Below are 22,738 nucleotides of genomic sequence, written 5' to 3'. Positions count from 1 at the left end.
GGTTAAGGCTGTCAACCTGGCTAGGCCACGATTCTCAGTGGTTTGGCAGATATTATGTAATCACCCTCCATTTTGTGATGTGTGCAGCAATCAGCTGAAAGCCAATCAGTTTCCTTGGGGGTGTGGCCTGTATCTAATAGCTATGGATGTTCTGGCAAAGCTCTCTGGATCCTGCATCCGACTCATAATCCTCTGACCTCTGGTTCTTGGGACGCGAGTCAGCTGCTTTCTCTCTGCCCTGCGTATCTTGGGAGTCATCAGTTCCTGCAACACTGTGAACCAGCAGCCTTCTGCCTGACGCCTGACCCACCTACCAGCCTCCACAAATGCGTGAGCCACCTCCTTGAGGTAAATCTCTATATACGTGTAGGTACGCGCTTCACTGGTTTTGCTCCTCTAGCGAACTCAGCCTAAGAAAGCTTTCGACGAATTCTGCTGCTGCATTCCCATCAGCGGTCATCAGTCACCTTCACGTTATACAGCAAAAAACGTTGTTTGAAGCGCTTGCACCACCCAGAGCCAGCACTCACCTCAAAATGCCTTTTCTTTAAGCATCTCGAACAAGCTTTGTGCCTTAGCAGTGATCGTCAACGTACTGAGAGGAATTCGCTCTTTCGTTTGATCCTCAGTGTATGTCATTAACAATCTATCCACATCTGATATAGGTTCCTCTCACAATTTCGTTAGCCCTGTAGCTTTCAGCAGAGCCAATCATCCAACAGACTGGAGAATTTCTTCTTTGTTTTTGAGGATTGCCATTATTGTCAAGTGTGACATGCCTAAATCCTCTATGTCCTGTTGTCTGATCAGGATTTCTGAACTCTATTATAACCAGACGGGGCAGAGAAAAGAATCCTACCAAATCATCTAGTACAATGGTTCCCAAGTTTACCTGGAGGCAGAACAGCATGGGGTGAAGAGGAACTGGGAGAATGAGGGTTCATCTTCCTCAGACCTTTGGCACTTTACCCCTCAGGAAGCGCCTAAGTTTGAAAACTACTAATTCTTTCACTTTACAGATACAGCAACTGAACCTAACATTGACTTCCCCTAGATAATACAACTCTGTTATTGGATATGGAATCTATTAAAGTCCCCTGGATCCCAGGCCAATGTTCTTTCTATGTGAGGAACCTACAAGACTTCATTTTTAGCAGTTTTTTTTTAGACTATTGAACATTATGAGGACTGTGACTACTATAACTTTTCTGAAAATTTTAAACTGCTATTTTTTTTTTAAATAGAAATTAAAGTAGTATTTCCAGAGTAAGAAAAACTACCCAAACTCTTAGTCAATTCTATACTGGTACAGTTAAGAGTACTAAAGTGCAAAAACCTAGTATGTGGACTTTATTTTGGTCACCAAATTTCCATCCTTTTCCTGTTAGATATTTCTGCAAGGGCTTCCCAGAAAAAAAACGTGCTAACAGATTCACAAGCAGTGAACTGAACAGCATATTATAAACAGGTTACTAAAACATGAGATTATGTCTTTAGCCGAAGTTTATTATAAACAGTAAATGAAATCCGGTGGTCCAAAACTAGAAAAGTAGGCCCCAAACAAAAAGCGATATGTATGAAGAGACAATAAAAAAATTAAGTGTCATAATTTCCACAAATCCTCGCTGAGCTGAGGGCCTTAACACCAACAAGCCTGAATTTTATGCCTTTATCACTAAGCTCCTCAGGTTCTTCCTTCCCTCTCCTTCAAGGAGGGGGCGGAAAATCAAGCTCCAAATCTCCTTCTCAGGCCCCCTTCTCAACTTGACCTGCAGAGGGATTAGATCAGTTCAGATGAATTCAATAAATACAAGAAACAATCTAGAGGGTTCCGTAATATAATAGTTTATATTTTTATTCTGGGGAGAAAATTGATCTACTGAAAGATTTTTAAGAATTATTATGATATGGACAAACCAGGGCTTCAAACTGGCTCTGCCTGGTTCAGTAATGGCTAAGAAGTATCACCACAATAGACCTGGATTTTTAATATTACCATGAACTGGAAAGACAGCCAAAATGGGAAAAATTACAGGTCAAAGCCCTGCTAGAAACTCAATCTCTCTTTCAGAGAACAAGGGCAGCATGTAAGTTCCACTGCAACCAAATCTCTTGCCGTTGGATTTTGAGCACAGTTTGAAGCAGCGCTGCCCCGCTCAAAAGATGGCAGCCAACCATGCCACTTAGAATGTGTATCACTCTTCTACAGTTCTGCCAATAATCCAATCCCACGTGTCGGGCTCCTGAAACGGCTCCCTATACCTCTTCTGAGTCTTCCATCCTAGGGTTTCGACCTGTAATTTTTCCTGTTCCAGGTACCATGCCAAATCTGCCGAACTGTAAAACTTCGTGTCTGTCCCTGTTTCGCTTTGTCTGCTGTGACTGAATAGGTTCGAAGCCCTGGAACAAACTTGCATTTAACAGAGACTGCTCGGGTCAACAGGATGAAGACTGAGTTGGACAGGGACAAGTCTGGAGTGCAGGAGAGTGCTTAGGGGGCTACTGCGGGAGAAATAATGAAAGACACAGATTACAGATGAAGTACTAACCGGGCAGAGGTGTCAAAAAAGCACAATCTGAAGAATTCATCTCAGACTGCAGACAGGAGGGTTACAGAAAAGACAAAGACAACATATAAGTTTCTGGCTTGGACAACCAAAGGGTATAGAGGTGGGGTTATCTAGAGAGGCAGAGGAAAACATAAGGATATGAAAGAAAAGTCACTGTTGGGATACCTACGTGGAGATGTCCAGTGGGTACCTCATTAATGACAGTTCTGGAGCATCAAGAGAAGGTCTGCATAAAGGAATTATGAGTCACAGAAGGAGTTAAAACTGACCAGATGGTATTTATGAGGCAAAACAAGAAAGACCCACAGAAGGGACCACAGGTAACACTAGTATTTAAGGGACAGTGATCTATAAGGATTTTAACCAGCAAAGGATGCTAAAGCCCAACATCCTCAGCCTTATCCTACCAGGAATACTGACCTGGAGACTAAAAGGTTCCAGGAAGGAAACCGTCACTGGTGCTCCATGCTCCAGAGAGAGCCCACTAAATGTAGATTAACAGGAGATAACGAGGAATCAGAGGAGTCCTGGTGGCACAACCATTAAGCACTTGGCTGCTAGATGAAAGGTCGGTGGTTTGAACCCACCAGCCGCTCTACTAACAAATCTACAACAATTCTTTCTGTATTTTCTGTTATACCCCCTGTTCTGATACTCCAGTCACTAGTAGGACATTTGTCTTTATAGAGTCCCACATAATTAGGTTTTTCTCATTTAAAATTCTTTTATCTGAGTTTTCCTGAAATAAGTTGGTGTCAAGTCCCTTATCTTCAGTCTCACTAAATTCTAACTTCCATTGCCTCAATTCTGGTGATCTGCACCTGTAAAGACTTCAGGCTAAGAAACCCTACGTGGCAGTCCTACGGTGTCCTACAGGGCCACTGGGGGTTGAAATTGACTCGAAAGCACTCAACAACGAATAATCAGAGTAAGGGCAGCTTCAGTGGAGTTGCAAGGGCAAAATCCAGACTTCAGTGGACTGAGAAGTAGGAGATAAGAAAGTAAAACACAGTGAGTATTTTTTCTAGATAATAAGGTAAGCTCTTGATTTTTAATTTGCTTACATCCCCCCATTTCTTCCAATCAGAAATTTAAAAACCTGAAACTTATTCCATTACCTCTAATCTATGACAAATATTGCAAAACAGTATCACAAATGACTGTTGAAATGAATCAACTCACACCATCTCCAGTAAGATGTTTCCTATTTAGTTTCTAAAATATCAACCGATCAACATCAGCAGCAGCCACTTCTACCAAGCAAACAGTTTACTGACAAGTTCCCACATGCAAAATGAGTATGAGTACACGTAAAATGTTTCTTCATCTACGTGTACATTCAGTTCAAATACAGTGATGCAAAATCTGACCAACAGATTTAAATCTAATTTGAAAGTTTAGCAGAACATGAGGTTTATCCAATGAACTGTGTGTTAGCAATGAGACAATTTAAACAAAAACAACTGAGTTTAGATTAAACATAGCAAACAAGTACTGAGTTAAAGCATACTTTATTACATGCTGATTCTGTAGGTCACTCTTCACGTCTTCCATATTGCTTGTGGTCCTCACAGCAATTTTAACAAAATAATCCCTTTAAAAATACATACTCAGCTTACTTAGCCTTTCTAAAAGTCAAAAGATCAAGATAATTCCATGATACACGAGAAATTAGATAAGTATTACCCCACAAAATACATAACGAAAGCAGAGCCTTCAAATTTAGGACGATCACCACTGTAATCTCAAATATTATGCTGTGAGCATAAATAAGAAACTTTTTTTTTTTTTTTAACAGTTACTTAACTGGATGCAAAATATAAGTTGAAATGATTCTGGTTCAAAATCAAGTTCCAATGCACAATAATACCTCTTCTAGTTACGTTTTTTCACTGAGGATGCTCAAACATTATTTGTTGACTAAATAGGCTTATTTTCATACTTTAGGTAATCTGAAGTTAAATTAGCTCAGTTCTGCTCTTGAACTATGTATGGCCAGTAAGCAAAATACCTACACTAATTAACGTATTTTAAAATGAGCCAATTCTCAAGTATCCGTTTAGAAGACAAAATCCACCCATTGCTTCTCTTCCCTTCGGCTAGCTTACTCTGCAGCATTAAAATGCTTTTAAAAAGAACAGGCATTCACAGATCTCAAAACCTTCATTTCTTTCATCTAACCCAGTGGTGATGTCAGAGGATAAGTAGGAGGCTACACAGGTGAAGAGTAGAGAGACGGGACAGGATGTGTGGAAAACCTTAAAAAAAAAACAAAACAAAACCCAGTGCCGTCGAGTCAATTCCAACTCATAGCGATCCCTACAGGATGGAGGAGAACTGGCCCATAGGGTTTCCAAGGAGCGCCTGGTGGATTCAATCTGCTGACCTTTTGGTTAGCAGCTGTAGCTCTTAACCACTATGCCACCAGGGTTCCCAAACAACCTAAAGATGGGGGAGAAGCCTGGGCAGTTCAGCAACTGAAAGAAACTTAAAGTAGGGGCCACGAAGTGAGTGAAGGCTCAGGCTGACGAGGTGGGCAGAGATTAGAACACTCAGAGCCCTAGTCCAGGTTAGGGATTAGAGATTTAAAAAAAAAAAAAAAAAAAAGACGATGATTAAAAAACAAATCTACATCACTTTAACCCTTCTAATTTTGGTCTAATTAACTGTGAAGCTATCTGTAAAAATGATGTGGCAGAGCTGTCTCACCTCCTAGCTTCGGCGGGGGGCGGGGGGGCGGGGGGACGGGACAGGACGAGAATCACCATCAGCATCAGCCCAAGCAAGGCTGAGTCTTATGAAGCTGAGGGCAGACACAGCTCTTCTCTCCAACTTTTTTAACCAATTCTGACACCAGCTGCCCCTCCCATGGCACTCTCTTCTTCTCTACTGGGTTCGATGCTGGGTTGCAACGGCCACACAGAATTCACAGGCAATACTTACGATTATGGGGTTTATTAGGGAAGTAACAGGTTACAATTTAGGATTAGGAACGACCCAGATACAGTTCATTGGTCAGGACAGCTTCTTGGCCATGCCCACAGGCAGGCCTCTCCTTGGTCTCCAGCCTCTGCCCTGCTTGGGCAAATTTTACAAAGCTCTTTAGTTCCCCTGAGAAGTGCCCAGAGGCATCCCACTCTGTCAGGAAGCTTCGGCCCAAAGGCACTCAGCTCTCTAGCTCAGTGGGTCAGCAAGCCTAGCTCCGCCAACAAGTACCCAGAAGCACCCCACTCTGCCTGCAAGCCCCCTGCCTAAAAGTGCTCAACTTTCTCCTTGTGTAGGCCAGGAAGCCCACCATGCTTTCTCCTGCTGATCTCCTGGTCCTGCTGCTGCTGCTTGTCACCATTTCTCACCGTCTCCAATGTTACAGCGCTCTCTCTCTCTGTCTCCTGGGTATAGGTGGTTCTCAGTGCAGGGATCCTGGGTTTAAAGGATGCATCCCACTCCTAACTCTTCCTTCTTGGTCATAGTGAGGTCTCCCTCTGCTCTGGGATTGGTTCTCTTTTAAGCCTAGCGGGACAGCAAACCTGACCAATCCCCCCATTAGGGTTCCATGGATCTTATTTGCATTATCAGCACACTGTCCAATCCCGCCAGTGGGCCACAAGCATCTTATTTGCATAGTCCCACCTAATCATTTGGTGGGAGTTACAAGACCATATAAAAGGGATCCATCACACCACACTATTAATCCCACAAAGATGTGTTCTTATTAGCTTGGGATGCTCCTACTCTTCTATTAACTCAGTTGTTCAGAGTGCTTAAAAAAACACGAAATTTTAAAACACTGCAGCCTTTAAAATGAGGCAATTTTGCATATCAGATTAAAACAACTTTCCTAAACTCCATTCAGTAGATTATTTTAAAAATAGTATTTTAATACTCTGTAGATGGAGCAGAATTAATCTAATCATAGAAAAACCCCACCTTTCAAGGAGAGAAAGATGGACAAACAAAATACATACCCATGCTGGACAGACAAATAGGTAAGACTCCTAAAACTTTCTAAAGCAACTAGAAAACAACTTGTGAGTTTTATACCAGTCCGGATAGAAGATGATAACCGATATTAAATTATTCAGCATCACAAAGCTATGCAGGCTGGCAGCTGCTGAATTTTGAAATCTAATACATTCAAAGGGCAAAAAGGCAAGTAAATTTCCCAAAATATGCACTCTTAACGTTGCCTGCAATCATGACTCAAAATGTGGACCTATACTTTGGGAAGACATTGGCTTGAAGTTTATTCTTAAACCCCAACACATTTAAGTTAGGTCTCAAAATTTAAAGAGATGGGGGTCATAACAGATCATGAATGTGACCTGGGACCCACTTTTAGAGGTTTTACATTGACTGTCTCGTTCTTTATCCACTTATTAGCATAGTAATGCATCTTGGTGTGGAATTAACTACAAGATGGGGACATTTATTTATTTAAAATCCTTAAGAATCAACTCAATAACCAAACCCATTGCTGTTGAGCCAATTTCAACTTATAGCAACTCCACAGGACAGAGTAGAACTGCCCCACAGGGTTTCCAAGGAGCACCTGGTAGATTCGAACTGCCGACCTTTTGGTTAGCAGCCGAACTCTCAACCACTATGCCACCAGAGCTCAACAACATGTTTATATTAAACTTGAATTGCATGCCAACTTAACAACTACTGAGCACATCTTGATTTAGGGCAGTGGCAAGAATCTTGTGAGAAGCTTTGCAGTGAGACTACTATTTGTTTGCTTGACCAGCGTTTGTATAAGGAAATACCTATAGGTAATTCCAGATGGAGAAGCTATCATAACATCCCAGAAAAAAAACCTAAAAATTGCATCTCTGTAAAGAGCAAAGGGGAGTGTGAATGGCTTCTCAGTTGGCAGCTCTTACATTTTCTACATTTATGACAACTGGCAAACAAAATCTGGACCTTCCTTCTAAGGCGAACGATAAGCTCATTTCAAGAGATAAAGGACACATTCCTGGTCTTCCTGTCACTTAGGGTCTCTCCCTGTAAATGAGCCTGTAAAGTGACCCCAGAATTAATTTTACCTCTGACCATGTCACTCTCCTGCTCCTAAAATCTTTCTCCTGATAAAATAAACATCAAATGATATTTACATATTTCTGTAATAGGACTCCAACGTCCTTTTCCATCTATCTCCCAGGAAAACACGCCGGCACACAGTCTATCTTCCAGCTACGTTAGACAACTGCTTGTATTTGTTCCACCCGAAATACTCCTCCAAACTTTCCTACTTCTAAGAAAAGGAAATTTACCTTCAGGGCCCCATTCGAATACACATTTTCTCTGTGAAGTTTTCCCCAATTCTCCAAGCCCACCCTGTCAGAGATAATTCCTAACCTCTGCCATTATCCAGAACATTTTTAAAACTTTGATCAGAGTATTCTTTTTAATGGAGTCAATACATGTAACAAAACATTTGCCATTTTAACATTTTATACATGTACAATTCAGTAACATTATGTTCATCATGTTGTTCAACCGTCACCATTAACCATTTCCAAATTTTTCTATCACCCCTAGCAGAAGCTCAGTGTCCCCCTAAGTGATGAACCTTCCCTCCCCTCTCCCTCCCCACCTGCACCTGGTAACCACTAACTTTGATCTTTATACAATTGCCTATTCTAGATATTTCATATAAGTAATATCATTCAATACATGACCTTTTGTCACTAACTTATTTCACGCAGCATAATGTTTTCAAAGTTCATCCATGTTGTAGTTTGCATCAGGACTTCATTTCTCTTTATGGCTGAGTAATATTCCACTGTGTGTATGTACCACACGCTGTTTATCCACTCATCTTCTGATGGACTTTAGGCTGTTTCTACCTTTTGGCTATTGTGAACAGTGCTGCAATGAACATCAGTATACAGGTAGAATGTACCTTACAGGAGAATTGTGTGTGCATGTGAATCAACCCCACCAGATGCTAAACGCTTTGAGAGGAGAAAGGGTATCTTGATTCATCTTTACATTCCAAGTGCCTAACACCTGGTAGGTTTTCAATGTTTGCTGGCTAACAGGAGATAAAGGCAAACCAAATGAAAACAGTGGCTACACTTCATTCAGGAGACCCACACAACTTTAACTGTTTCAGGACTGGTGGTATATACAGCTACCACTTACTTTTTGTGCCTCTGGGCTTCATCAGGAAGCTGCTGTCCCACTGACAGTATGGTGCTGATGGTAGGCAGGGCCCTATGTAACAGTTTAAACCGGAAAACACAGGTGTGTGCCGGAAATTACTGTTTTTACAGGGAATCGTATGAGGTGGTGCTGAATCATTCCATTTTTGGTAGGAAAAACATGAATTTTGAAAAAAGTTTTTTTGGGGGGTAATTTTCATTTGGTACAAATATGTACCTCTGAACTCCAAGTGTGATTTGTAGAATGAGACATAAAACAAAAACCATTATCACCTCCCAAAAATTCAAACAAACTCAATGATTCGGCAAGCCTTTCATTAGTGAAAACACATAGAATAAAAAATTAAAAAAGAAAAAACAACTGGCTTACGAAGGGGTTAAAATGTCTTAAAATTTAGCTCATTGCCACCCCCCCCAACAACACACAGAAAAAAACACTTCTTTTCTACGTTCTCTATCTTAATAAATGGCATCGTCACCTAGCCAGCCTCCCATCTTACTACCCAAGATCTAATCAATCACCAAGTTCTGTCAATCACAGACTTTCCCTCAAATCTTTCCACTTGTTTCTTCTAATCCAGGCCACCCTCACTTCAACTGGAATCCTGAAACAGCCATCTCACTGGTCTCCTGGCCGCCATATTTCTCCTGCTCCCTTCCAGCCTAGTCTTCACTTCGATCTTTCAACTGAGGTATAATGCTGCCTCATCCATTTAAAACACCTAAAGTGGAAAGTCTAAGCTCCCCAAAGCAATGTCAGTTCTGAATGAGTGGCCCTTTGCTCTCCTTTATAGTCATATTTCTTGCCATCTCCCCAGCTGTACGGAATTAACAGGTTCCCTGAACAGGCCATATTCCTTGACTCACTTCTACTAACCCCCTTATCCTTCAGATCTCAAGATCAGACTCCAATTCCTCAAGCCAGGCTCCAGAGCTAATCACTAGATTAGATGCCCCTGTACACTGACTGTATTTTCCAATTACAGTGCTGGTTACACCAGACTTGTTGGATGTCGATTTTCTCCCTTTATCTATAAACTTTAGGAAGGAAGCGACGTCTGTCTGGATTATCAGAGTATTCCCTGTACTGAGGATAAGTGCCTAGCATACAGAAAACACTGGCCCAATACAGGACAGCTGCTAGCTTATCAACTCCTCTCTAAGCCAGTGTTTTTCAAACTGTGGATCATAAGCCAGAGATGGTTCATGAAATCAATACATTAAAGTCACAACCAGCACTTTAAAATAAATGAATTGCAATAGAAAATATCAGAGTACATATAAGTAATGTGGGTACTGTTTGCTCACTTGTGCAGTCTCTGGTTCTACACATAAACTGTAGTCCTTACTTGGATGTGGTCAAAAAAGTTTTGAAAGGTACTGCACTACTCCTGGAGCCCTGGTGGCTCAGTGTTTAAGAGCTTGTTCCAAAAGGTCAGCAGTTTGAAGCCAACAGCTGCTCCCTGGAAACCCTATGGGGCAGTTCTACTCTGTCCTATTGGGTCACTAAAAGTTGGAATCAACCTGACGGCAACTTTTTTTTTTTTTTTGGCACTACTCCTGCTTTCCTCCATCCTCCTTCATAAGAGAAGTTCTTTTATGAGCAGACAAGCAATAAAATATAGAAAAAATAGCATCCAACTACAAAATTTAGCAAAATGCTATTCCTATTCTTTCTGAGCACCTCCAATGAGAGCAATCTGCTTTCTGATTTCTCATCATGCCTTACCTACTTGATCAGTTACATATACAAGACACCCTGCGTGACAGTATATATAATACTTTTATTCTTATTTTAATCTCTGCTCCCATATTCTTTTGTACTCACCCCCAAACTTTGTGCTTAGATGGCTGGTATACAGGCTAACTCTGCACCATAAGCCTTACTTTCAACTTTACTCTCTCAACTTCATGCACTCGGCTTTCTCTTCATCTCTCCTACCCATAAAAAAAAACTCCAGCAACAACAACAGATGACTGCTTTCCTTCCAGTATACTTACCAGTAATGTTAAAAATAGTTATTAATGAACACATACTACGCAGCAGCAGGCACTATCCTAAGCATTTTATGAAGAGAATTCTCAATATGCCTTACAAAAGCCTTAAACAGATACTACAGGTGAGGAAGCTGAGACAGGCTAAAATAACTGGCCCAAGGTTCACAGTTAACAACGGCAGGTCTGAGATACAACCTCGAACAGTCTGACTCCAAAATTCATACTCTTAACCACTCACTTTCCCCCAGCAATTTCTACTTTATCTTCTCTCTCACACTTTAACTAAATTACTCCTCCTGGCATTAAAAAGAAATAAAAAAGATCTACATTAAATATACATATGCAAATACCTCAAGACAGTAATCACTACTTATTCTTTTAAACCTCTTTGTTCGATACTGAATAGAACTGAGCAATTTCAGGAAAAAAAAATTACCACCCATCACGTGAAAAAAAATCACCTGCTAAGTTAATGTTGGAAACCCTGGTGGTGTGGTGGTTAAGTGCTATGGCTGCTAACCAAAAGGTCGGCAGTTCAAACCCACCAGCCGCTCTTTGGAAACTCTATGGGGCAGTTCTACCCTGTCCTATAATAGGGTCGCTATGAGTCAGAATTGACTAGATGGCAATGGGTTTGGTTTTTGGAAATTAATGTTTTAAAATTTTTACATTTGGTATAACATAAATTTCATTTGCCCATTAATTTTACTAATGTTTCCCACATTCAAAAAATTCAATTTCAAAAATCCTCAATGGAAGAAATCCTAAAATTGGACAAATACACAGAAGAATTACGTCTTATTTTTTCATTGTTAGGTGTATGAATTGGAAAAACAGGTCCTGAATTGTTTTTATAAATACGCCAGAAAGAAGTATTTTACACTCCCACTTGTATCTGCAACATTCTTCCCACTCTTTTTTCCTTTCCTATTCACCACTTAATATCCTTACAAACACCACTTAAGCATTAATTTTCAACTCTCACCACTTAATATCCTTACAAACACCACTTAAGCATTAATTTTCAACTCCTTGTTTCATTTTCCCCCCTTTTTATACTAAAGAGGAGGTAGACAAGTAGAGTAAAACTGAGAGAAAACGACAAAAGGCAACCAAGACAGGAACCCTCTTCTCCCTTCTCTCCGTCATCCATTCAATGGACACACCACCTCATTTCTGAACTCTGCAATACAGTCTAAACTCCAGCTAAAAGACGTCACCCCAATTACAACACATACACGATTTACAACGTAAAAAAAGTCACTCTACCTCACCACCTACCGCAGATAATCCTCTTGAAGCCCTATAAATTAACTCACAGGGTCCTCAAGAATAAGCAATGGCCCAAGTAGTTCAAGACACTCAGTAAAATGTTTTGCAATTTAATACTGAGATCCAGCAATACCTCACTGAACCAAGGAGCCACATCTCAAAGACTCTAGAAGCAGAATTAATGTAAACACTCATACCTGAGAAATAAGATTAAAATGCCGTATCACACAGGTTTAAGAGCTGAAAAAAGAGTGGCCTCCAACCAAAACGTTTTGGTTACGCTGCTGAACCGCTAATATCCGATGGTATCTCGAGAAAGTATAACTAACATTTAAGAATTCTTGCCACTTTTCTACTGTGTATATTAATCTAGTTGTCAACCTGCCACTAAAAATGCAAGTACATTTTATACTCTGCTCTGTGCCTTTGAAATGAAAAATAAAAATAGGCATAAAAGCCAAGCCAATCCTGACATGTTGTAGGGCCACAAAACTGTACCAAGACCCGAAGGATCTTTTCCCTACTTCACATGCCAGGCCCTAACACTGTAAGCCACCTTTCTGGAATTGTTCTTTAAGTGCGGACGGCATGAAGCATTCGCCAAGCAGTGACAGAACATGTTCACTGAACAATTAAGGTAACGTTAATATCCTTTTCGTTTCTATCGCTCAAGGTTATTAAGAACAGGATAATCCAGGACTTACCTATTACTACCTCTTCTGGTCAATAATTTTACAAATAAATGGGTTTTATCATCTTTTGGAGTGGAAAGGGTAGGACAAAGTTATTTCGTTTAACAAATAATTTGTTTTGCCTTAACCATACCAAATTAAACTGTAAATGTGGAACCAGGAGCATATAGGTGCAAAACCTAAAGTCTCTCTTCCTCCCCCATCCCAAAGCATAACACCTGAACTTAATTCAAGCTATCTGACTCAACCTAGAAATTTCTTAGAAGAATCTTTAAGTATTAAATATCATTTTTATTCTGCATCAGTACCTAACCAGAAGTTGGGATTTAAACGCTGATTTGTTTTGTAACCCTTTAGCATGTCAGCCCAACCGGATTCCAGTTTTCTTTCCTACAGAACTGGCGTGTTCAACACTCTTAGAAGGTTCAAAAATCGCAAGCCTTCATTGTTCTTTAAAAAAGTTTCTGGAGCCTAGGATTTTTGCCTTATTTTCACCAGTTCTAGATGAAAACCACAGTCAGTACCAAAGAACAGCTTTCTTTCACATTTATGAAAAATCCAGGTGACAACTCAAAAGTCAAAACGTAGAAGGTATGTCTGAAATTTAGAGTTTTAAAAAGTGAAGTACCTCCATTAAAAGTTGCCTGCAAACTTACTACTACACACTGCTGTATACACACACAAAAAAAAACTGTAACAGTGCCCGACTTGAAATAAGTTCACGGAGGGACAGTATTGTCTCTCTAGTCACCTCTCCCCCAACAAAAACCCCAAACTGGTTTGTATCCTAAAGAATTCCTGTAACAGAATTCTTCAGAACAGAGAAAAATAATAACTCTCACTACGAAATTTAGAGAAAAATAAATAACATTAAGATAAACTGTTAGTGCTAATTGTGACTGAATTAGTCTCAATGTTAAGGGTTTATTTCTTATTACAAAAATAATTTTTTATAATAAAAAAGCCATTTCATACACTCAGAACTCCTACATATTCCAAGTAACAGAAGGGTTTTTATGTATTAGCCAGGTGAGTGAGACGTACATGTCCAAGTACACAGTGCAGGGAGAATGCAATAGTGCACCTGAAGAGAAGTTTTGAACATCAGAGCACATCCTTCCTTTTGGGCCTTGCATTTACTCCAAGACTAAACTGCTCAATCAGGACTCATCGAATTAAAGCAAAGTTTACCCCTACACTATCCCAAAGTCACTTAGCCAACTCCAATGTAAAATCCATGACCACATCACACAAAAATGGAAAATGACTAAAGAGATAACGCAAAAATCTACATGTGAAAATATGTCTAAAGGTGGTCTAAAAAATCCTTCTAAATGACACTTTAGTAAGCTGCAACGAGAAACTCTGTATGTGTGTATGTATAAAAATTCGGGGCAGGGGGAGGGAGGCTTAAAAAAAAAAAAAATCCCTGAAGACTACAGAAACTTCAGGGCATAAGAACAGAACAAAGTTCATGCAGCGCCAATGTTACAAGCCTTAGGTGAAGGAACTCTGCATGATTCCTACTTAAAAAACAAAACAAAACTGCAGGTTATCCTAAACTTGTCATATAGCATCTTTCTCCGAAGAGCAAAGAAACTCAAAGCATTTGCCATTTCCTCACATTTTCACTCCTGGAAATGCAGCCTCGTAAGAAACATGCTCTGGAAGTTCTCTACAAACTCAAAGGGTACATTTAACTCCATTATGCATTCTCACTGGCAGATGGAGGGATGACGTTGAGCCTGTTCTGGGGAGTTTTTAAAGAGATGCTCCGTAGTAAGGGGAACATCTTGTGGACTGTCAGATGGCCAGCCATTCTCCCTCTTCATTATCCTGGCATCTCAAACAACTACGGCAGTGAACGGGAAGGCCGGTGACCATCAGGACAGCACCACGAAACTAGCTGTGAGAAGGGAGAGAAAGGGGCGATGGGCAGACAAGTATTCCTGAATCCTCACGACAAAAGACTAGTCCACAACTGAGTAAAGAATTTGCAGGGCTTTCAAACTAAAATCTCAATCTCTGAATATGCTTAAAAGGTTGAAAAAAAAAAAGAGAGAATACGAACAACCCCCCCGCCCCCAGGCCCAAACCTCATTTTTCACTTTTGTACAATCGGTTCATGTTTGTTGCAGATTGGGACTCTTTCAACTTCTATCCTTGATTTCCAGGTACATAACTCCACAAAATCCTTTATTTTTTTTCTTTCCCCCCAAAAGAGAAAGTGAATACAAACTGCAAAAATATCTCTGTTCCTCCCAAGTGAGGAAACCCAGAGTTTCAGACATTTTGGCCTCGCAACAAAAAAATGGGAGATGTAAAATGAACTGCGCTCCATATTGACTCTCAGAGCAAAAAGAAAAAACAAAACAAAAAAACCCTAAGAATAGTAGGTCAGACCAATTTTTGTTAAACCTCTCGTTAAACCTGAAATCCAAAATCGTACACACAAAAATTAAAAATTAAAAGAAACCACGATTTTTCACGCCCTAATCCTCCGCAGAAAATCTTTGTGCAAAGGAGAGGAAATCTTGAAGAGTGGAAAGTAGAGGAAACAGAATGAGTGCAACCAAGGAGAAAGGATTCGCGATTTCTCGTTTAACACCATCAAAAAAAAAAAATTAAAACTAAAATCCGGGGAAAAAAAAAAAAAAAAGCCCTTGCACACAAACGCGCTGGCATTTCCCCAAACTAAAACTGCATGGGCGCTACAATAAAGGCCATTTCTCTACAGCACCCACTTCCGAGCTCTAATTCCAGAACACACATCGATAGCACAGAGTGTTGCAACGAATGGATTAGGAGGCAAAGAAAATGGTAGGGCTCCCGGCCGCCTCCGACCAGCTCATTCAGATAGATACCTCTGCGACGGACTCGGGCCAAGAGGCAGGCTACCAGGGCGAGAGAGAAAGGAAGCAAAGATGGAAGAAGAAAGGTGCGAGGGGCCGGGGAAGGCCGGGCCCGAGACTAACCTGTGCTGTCGCTGGCCGACGCCGACAGGGCCGGGGACGAGAGTTTAGGCCGCTTGGCTGAAGGCGGCCCCGGTTCCACCACATTCTCGGCCATTTTTAATTCTTTCGGAGATACAAGCGAGGAAAAGGCGAATCCTCGGGAAATCTCTTCTTCGGCCCGGGGCCCCCGCCCCGCTCCCTGGGGTGGGACTGGGGGGCTCGGCCGGCACCCGAAGGGGTGGGGGAAGTTCCTTTTTCTCTCCGCCGGCTCGCGGCGGCCGAAGAGGGATGTGGACTCGACAGAAAAGGTAGGGGCAAGTGCGAGGGGCCGGGCCTGGGCCCAGCCCGCAGGAGGCGCAGAGCACGAAGCCGCCGAGCGCGTCCGCCGCGGCCGACTCCCGAGAACGCGCGGCTCTACAGGCGCAGTCCCCGGCCCGCCACGGCCGGCCCCTGCCCCGCCGAGGTCTCTCGGAGCGCCGCCGCCATCAGCCTCTTCCTCCTCGGCGCTGTCCTCCTCCTTCTCATCGCCACAAGGAGGCGGGGGCGAAAGGGGGGGAGAGGAGGAGGCGACGCGAGACACTCACCTCCTCCCGGTGCCCCCTCCCGGGCCTGCGCCCCCACCCTCCGAGCCCTCCTCCCGCCGCCGCGCTCCGCGTCGCCGCCGCCGCCGCCGCACCGGCCCCTAATGGCCGCACAGAGCCCGCCCGAGCCGAGAGCCAGGCTGGCGCCACCGCCTCACATCGCGCGGCGGGCGCTGGCGGCCGGGCGGCGGAGGCGCAGCTAGGACGCCGGCGCTGAGCCGCCGGCGCAGAGAGCCGAGGGGGCCGGGCCGAGCAGCGGCGCTCGCCCGCCCCGACGCGGAACCCACCGAGGAGGCCCGCTCCGGAGGGCGGCGCAGGCGGCCTCTCCTCGCGCCGCGCTCGCCTCCTTTGCCCTCCCTTCCCGCGGAAAATAAATAAATACGGCCGGGGCCGGGAGCGCCCGCCCCCCGAGGCTCCACTCGGGCCGCCCTAGGCGGCGGGCGAAGGCGCCGCGGGGCGCGGGGTTATGTAATGGTCCCCCCTAGGCGTCGACGCCGGCCCGGCTCCCGGCCGCGGTGGGGGTGTGTGCGGGCAGGAGGGGGCGAGGGGTCGCCCAGGCCGTGCGCCCCGGGCCCCCTGCCACTGTCTCGACCCTGTCGCCTCTCTCCGGCCCGGCTCCCTTCCGCACTCTCTGGCTCCCGCAGCTCGCACTCAGCCCGGCGTCCTCCTTGCCCACTCTCGCCCGCTCCCTCTCGCCCTCTCTCCCCCCTAGCCTAGCACACAAACAAGATGGCGGCTGTTGTTTCTTCCCTCTGCCGAATCCTCCTTACGGGCTAGCGGTAGCAGCGGCGCCGGAAATGAGCCAAGGGAGGGGGTGAAAAAAGGGGCGGGGCGGGGCCCGGGAGGGAGGGGGCGAGGGGCGGGGCCTAGGCCCTAGAGGCTCACACAATGGGGGAAGAGGAGCCGGGGGCGGGGTCAGTTCCAATCACGGGACCCGCCCAGGGCCTCAACGCGCTTGGCGCTTCCGCAAACTCCCCCGGCGTCACCCGGTGGCTCCCTTTAAAGGGGAGGATTTTAAGGGGGGGGGTGGGGGAAAGAGGGCGAACTCGGAATCTATTTTCGGTCGGTGGACAGTTACGGGGGAAGGTTCCTGGGTTGGGTCTGTGCGTAGGAACCGGTGGGAACCAGGAGTGACGGAGCCCAGGAGTTACGCCAGGGAAGGCGCCAAGTCATTGCACAGGTGGCTTAATAGGAGCGCCCATGGGGATGGCCCTGCTCCCTGGGCCCGTGAGCGGCCAGTCGGCCTTACCTCCCTTGAATCCACCAAGCAAGAGCGTACCCTGCTACCCGGTATTCCGGGCCATACACCCAGTGCGTCCGCACTCTCCTCCATCACCTGTCCGGAGGGGAGCAGTTCACATCCCAAAATCACACTGATGCGGGGTGCTTTCCATTTTCTCTCTGTATCCGCCCCCCTTCTTTTTTGCAACGAGGATATATTGATAATCAGCAGAAATCACAGCAGTAAAAGGATGTTTTAGGACCAGACGCAAATTCATTTCTTCTCCAGCACGTGTCCACTCGCCCCTACTAGGCAACAGTCTTCCTCGGAATCTTAAGTTATTTTTCTGAATACGCCTGGTACCTGAGGAAGTTTCGGGGTACTTCTTTCCACCCACTCCCAATTAAAAAAAAAAAAAAGACTAGCTTAATAAAAGAACACATTTGATTTAGGCAGTGTCTTAAAGATAATGCAATTCTATAAAAAAGCAAAAATGTAGTAATGGAACGATGGGGGAAATGGGTGAATATGAGTAAAGAAAATGTGTGTGTGACCGAACAATTTTGCAGCCGAGGGATGCACGCACAGTTTCACATTCCTACACAATACAGGGTCCCCGTGTTTCACCTTGGGGAAATTGGTCCTTGAGGAAGCGGCAAGATTTGTAAGTGGCCTCAAGGGAACCCCTAAACCATTATCTACCAAGATGATGCTTAAAAGCTTTTTCTAATCTTTCAAATTTCATGCTCTTTAGTCGGCATTTTCATACTATTCGGTTTACTTTTGGTGTGTGTGTGGTTTTTGTTTGTTTGATTTTTAAATGAATGAGGGTGAAAATGAATAAGAACCTAGGAAGGAAAATTCTAAGGGAGCAACTCACATTACCTCACAAGAATGAATTCTATGATGTGACATCCAGGCCTCAATCGCCCAAGTTGTAGTGAAAAGCAGACAAATGAAGAAGGATAGCATCCTCTTTACCTTAAAGTTGTTTCCAGATGGATCCGACATATAGGGGTAAGGTCAAAACTGGCTTTCTGGAATGATTCGGTTATTTTCAACAGTTTAAACCCACATTCATGGTGAAGAGCACAGAGGAAAAATGTGGATGCCTGGAAACTTGGCTCACCTGGTTTTGTTTTGTTTTTAATTTTTTTTTGTGCTTTAAGTGAAAGTTTACAAATCAAGTCAGTCTCTCATACAAAATTTTACATACACCTTGCTATATACTCCTGGAAAACCCTGGTGGCGTAGCGGTTAAGTGCTATGGCTGCTAACCAAAGGGTTGGCAGGTCAGATCCGCCAGGCACTCCTTAGAAACTCTATGGGGCAGTTCTACTCTGTCCTATGGGGTTGCTGTGAGTCGGAATCTACTGGAGGGCACTGGGTTTGTTTTTTTTTTTTAATATACTCCTAGCTGCTCTCCCCCTAACGAGACAGCACACTCCTCCTCCCTACCCTGTATTCCCTGTGTCCATTCAGCCAGTTCCTGTCACCCTCTGCCTTCTCATCTCCTCCCTAGAGAGGAGCTGCCCACATAGTCTCATGTGTCTACTTGAGCCAAGAAGCTCACTCCCCACCAGTATCATTTTCTGTCTTATAGTCCAGTCCAATCCCTGTCTGAAGAGTTGGCTTTGGGAATTCACCTGGTTTTTTGAAGAGTTTCTGACCTTAGGAAAAAGATTTGCCTAGTTTTGCAGAGGATCCAACTTGAGTCTAAATAGCATTCAAACGTTTGGTCGCCCTGGCCAAACTGTGAGTGGGTACAAGAACGTGCTTAAGGAGACCTGAGTAATATCACAGGAGAAAATTCTGCTAAAAGAAGGAGTCAAGGGCCACGGACCTGGCCAGGAGGGAAGGCTCCTCTCTACATGGGAACTAGGATGAATGCTGCCTCTCTCCCTGGGATTTGTTCCTCTGGCCCTTTACCCTGAAGTCAGCCATGTTGGAAGTGGCTGGGGAAATAAGGATCACATGAATGCAATCAGTATGAGACTTTAGATGTCTTTTAAAAAGTAGAGTTGAATCATCACCCTGGATTATATATTTGATGTTGTCGTTGTTAGGTGCCATCAAGTTGGTTCTGACTTACAGCAACCATATGTACAATAAAATGAAACAGCACCGGGTCCTTCGCCACCCTCTCAATCCTTGCTATGCGTGGGCCCATTGTTGCGGCCACTGTGTCAATCCGTCTCATTGAGGGGCTTCCTCTTTTTCACTACCCTCTACTTTACCAAACATGATGTCCTTTTCCAGGGACTGGTCACTCCTGACCGCATGTCGAAATTAAGTGAGACAAAGTCTCAGTATCCTTGCTTCTAAGGAGCATTCTGGCTTTACTTCTTCCGAGACAGACTTGTCTGTTCTTGCAGTCCATGCTATATTCAATATCCTTTGCCAACACCATAATTCAAAGGCATCGTTTCTTCTTTGATATTCCTTATTCACTGTCCAGCTTTCTCATGCGTATAAGGCAACTGAAAATATCATGGCTTGTGTCAAGTGCACCTTAGTCTTCAAAGTGACAACTTGGTTTTTAACACTTTAAAGAGGTCTTTTGCATCAGATTTGCCCAATGCAATATGTCGTTTGATTTCTCAACTGTTGTTTCCATGGGCATTGATTATGGATCCAAGTAAAATGAAATCCTTGACAACTTCAATCTTTTCTCTGTTTATCATGATGCCTATTGGTCCAGTTGTGTGAATTTTTGTTTTCTTTTTTTTTTATGTTGAGATGTAATCCATAATGAAGGCTGTAGTCTTTGATCTTCATCAGTAGGTACTTCAAGTCCTCTTCACTTTCAGCAAGCAAGGTTGTGTCATCTGCATACACGGGTCTTTAATGAGTCTTCCTCCAATCCTGATGCCTTGTTTTTCTTCGTATAGTCCAGCTTCTCGGATCATATATTTGCTCAGCATAACAGATTGAATAAGTATGGTGAAATGATACAACCCTAACCACAGCTTTCCTGATCCCAAACCACACAGTATCCTCTTGTTCTGTTCAAATAACTGCCTTTTGGTCTATATACAGATTCCACATGAGCACAATTAAGTGTTCTGAAATTCCCATTCTTCCCAATATTATCCAAAATTTGTTATGATCCACACAGTCGAATGCCTTTGCATAATCAATAAAACACAGGTAAGCATCCTTCTGGTATTCTCTGCTTTCAGTCAGGATCCATCTGACATCAGCAGTGATATCCCTGGTTCTACATCCTCTTCTGAATCCAGTTTGAAGTTCTGGCAGCTCCCTGTCCACGTACTGTTGCAACTGCTTTTGAATGATCTTCAGCAAAATTTTACTTATGTGTGATATTAACGATAAAAAAAAAAAAACACTGTTCAATAATTTCTGCATTCTGTTGGATCACCTTTCTTTGGAATGGGGCACAAATATGGATCTCTTCCAGTCAGTTGGCCAAGTAGCTGTCTTCCAAATTTCTTGACAGAAGCTAGTGAGTGCTTCTAGTGCTACGTTGGTTTGTTGAAACATCTCAAGTGGTATTTCCCATTGTTTTTCCCAATGCCTTCAGTTCAGCTTGGACTTCTTCCTTCAATACCAGTGGTCCTTGATCATACGCTAGCTCCTGAAATGGTTGAATGTTGACTGATTCTTTTTGGCATAGTGACTCTGTGTATTCCTTCCATCTTTTTTTTTTTTTTTTGCCAAGACCTTTATTTCATTTTTTAAAAATAAAATTATAGGGTTGAAAGAAGTCTTTGGAGAGTTGCTTCTCACTCTTTTAAACTTGGAAGAATCCTTCTCTGAATTGCAGTCAAAATTCTTCAGACAATTTTTCACACACACTTCTTAGCCCATAGCTTGATATAGGCTTCGTTAAATTTCTGGAAACTTCCAGTGTTCTCCTTTATAGTAAGGAAGCTCACCTGCCATTTTAAGCTTAAAAAGCAAAATGTTTGGTGTTTCGGGACAGCGGTGGGCATGGAACACTTGGAGACTGTCTCTTGGGGGGAAGTCATGGTGTTCCTTGGTTTGATTCATATTCCTCCCTCCCCCCACTCTTCCTCTGGGCTGGAACCTTCTATCCACTCTTCTAGCCCCCTACCTCCGCGTAGATTAATTGGCCCAAAGCTTTAAACACTTGCATGACGTAGTATTCAAATAAGCAGTTTGTCCTGCATGGTAGTTTTTGTAAATAGGTTGTGGCTACAACTTGGCCAGATGAGTTAAACTCATCAAGCAGCTCAAGACCGAAACCACCTCCTGCCAAGTACCCCATGGCCCTAAGAAACTGGTCAAGGCCAAAGCCCTGAGTCTCATCCCCACCCCACTTTCAAGCAAAGGCCATCCCACACAGTGTTTAACTGAAACTGCATGTCTCTCTTCTCCGTTAAAGGATGATGGCTCCAGACAGACAGTGAGGTTGTAGCAAGCCCTTGTGGTTTGGCAGTTATGATGTAGTTTGGCAGTTATGATGTAGTCTGGCAGTTATGTGATGGTGTAATTTGGCAGCTATCTAATGATGTAATCAACTCCATAATGAGATCTGCTGTGAGCAGTGAATCAATTGAAAGGGAGCTTTGTTGGGGGTGTGGCCTGCCTCCAGTATATAAATGGATATTCCAGCAAGGCTCTCAGTCTAGATCCTGCATCTGGCTTGTCATCATCTGACCTCTGGTTCTTGAGACTTGACACTTACCTGCCGATCTTGGGATTTGTTAGCCTCTGCAGCCTGTGAGCCAGTGGTCTGCTGTTGACCTGCCGATCTTGGGTTCATCAGCCCCTGCAGGTACATGAGTCAGGAGAGGCCTGCAGCCTTATGCCTGATCCACGGACTTGGGACTTAGCAGCCTCTACAACCACGTGAGTCATTTCTTTGAGCTAAATCTCTCTCTCTCTCTATTTCTATGTTAAAAAGCAAAGTTGTCACCTTGGAGACTAAGGTGTGCCTGACCCAATCCATGGTGTTTTTAATCTCTTTATATGCATGGGAAAGCTGGACAATAAATTAAGAAGACTGAAGAAGAATTGACACCTTTGAATTACGGTGTTGGTGAAGAATATTGAATACATTACCAAAAGAACAAAAATATCTGTCGTGGAAGAAGTACAACCAGAATGCTCCTTAGAAGCAAGGATGGTAATGAAAATGATGCAGGACCAGGCAGTGTTTCATTCTGTCGTACATAGGGTCGCTATGAGTCAGAATCAACTTGATGGCACCTAACGACAACATATCTATATATGTACACATGGGCTTCACTGGTTTTGCTTCTCTAGGGAAAGGAGAACAGAGGAATGTCAGGGGC

General features: G+C 43.5%; 1 protein-coding gene across 1 annotated transcript in view; it reads right to left on the bottom strand.

Annotated features, from left to right (window-relative positions):
- The window catches only part of EP300 (E1A binding protein p300), an 82,408-nt gene extending 65,950 nt beyond the window's left edge, over nucleotides 1-16,458 (bottom strand). Inside the window, exon 1 of the mRNA XM_049884476.1 lies at nucleotides 15,675-16,458. Within this exon, the coding sequence (XP_049740433.1) occupies nucleotides 15,675-15,768 (94 nt within the window). The 5' untranslated portion in view covers nucleotides 15,769-16,458. The remainder of the gene's footprint in view (nucleotides 1-15,674) is intronic.
- Between the last annotated feature and the right edge of the window lie 6,280 nt (nucleotides 16,459-22,738).

The sequence above is a fragment of the Elephas maximus genome, chromosome 4, assembly GCF_024166365.1.
Source record: "Elephas maximus indicus isolate mEleMax1 chromosome 4, mEleMax1 primary haplotype, whole genome shotgun sequence".
NCBI lineage: Eukaryota > Metazoa > Chordata > Mammalia > Proboscidea > Elephantidae > Elephas > Elephas maximus.
The sequence above is the reverse complement of the archived record's forward strand: the minus strand, read 5'-3'. Positions and strand labels throughout refer to the sequence as shown.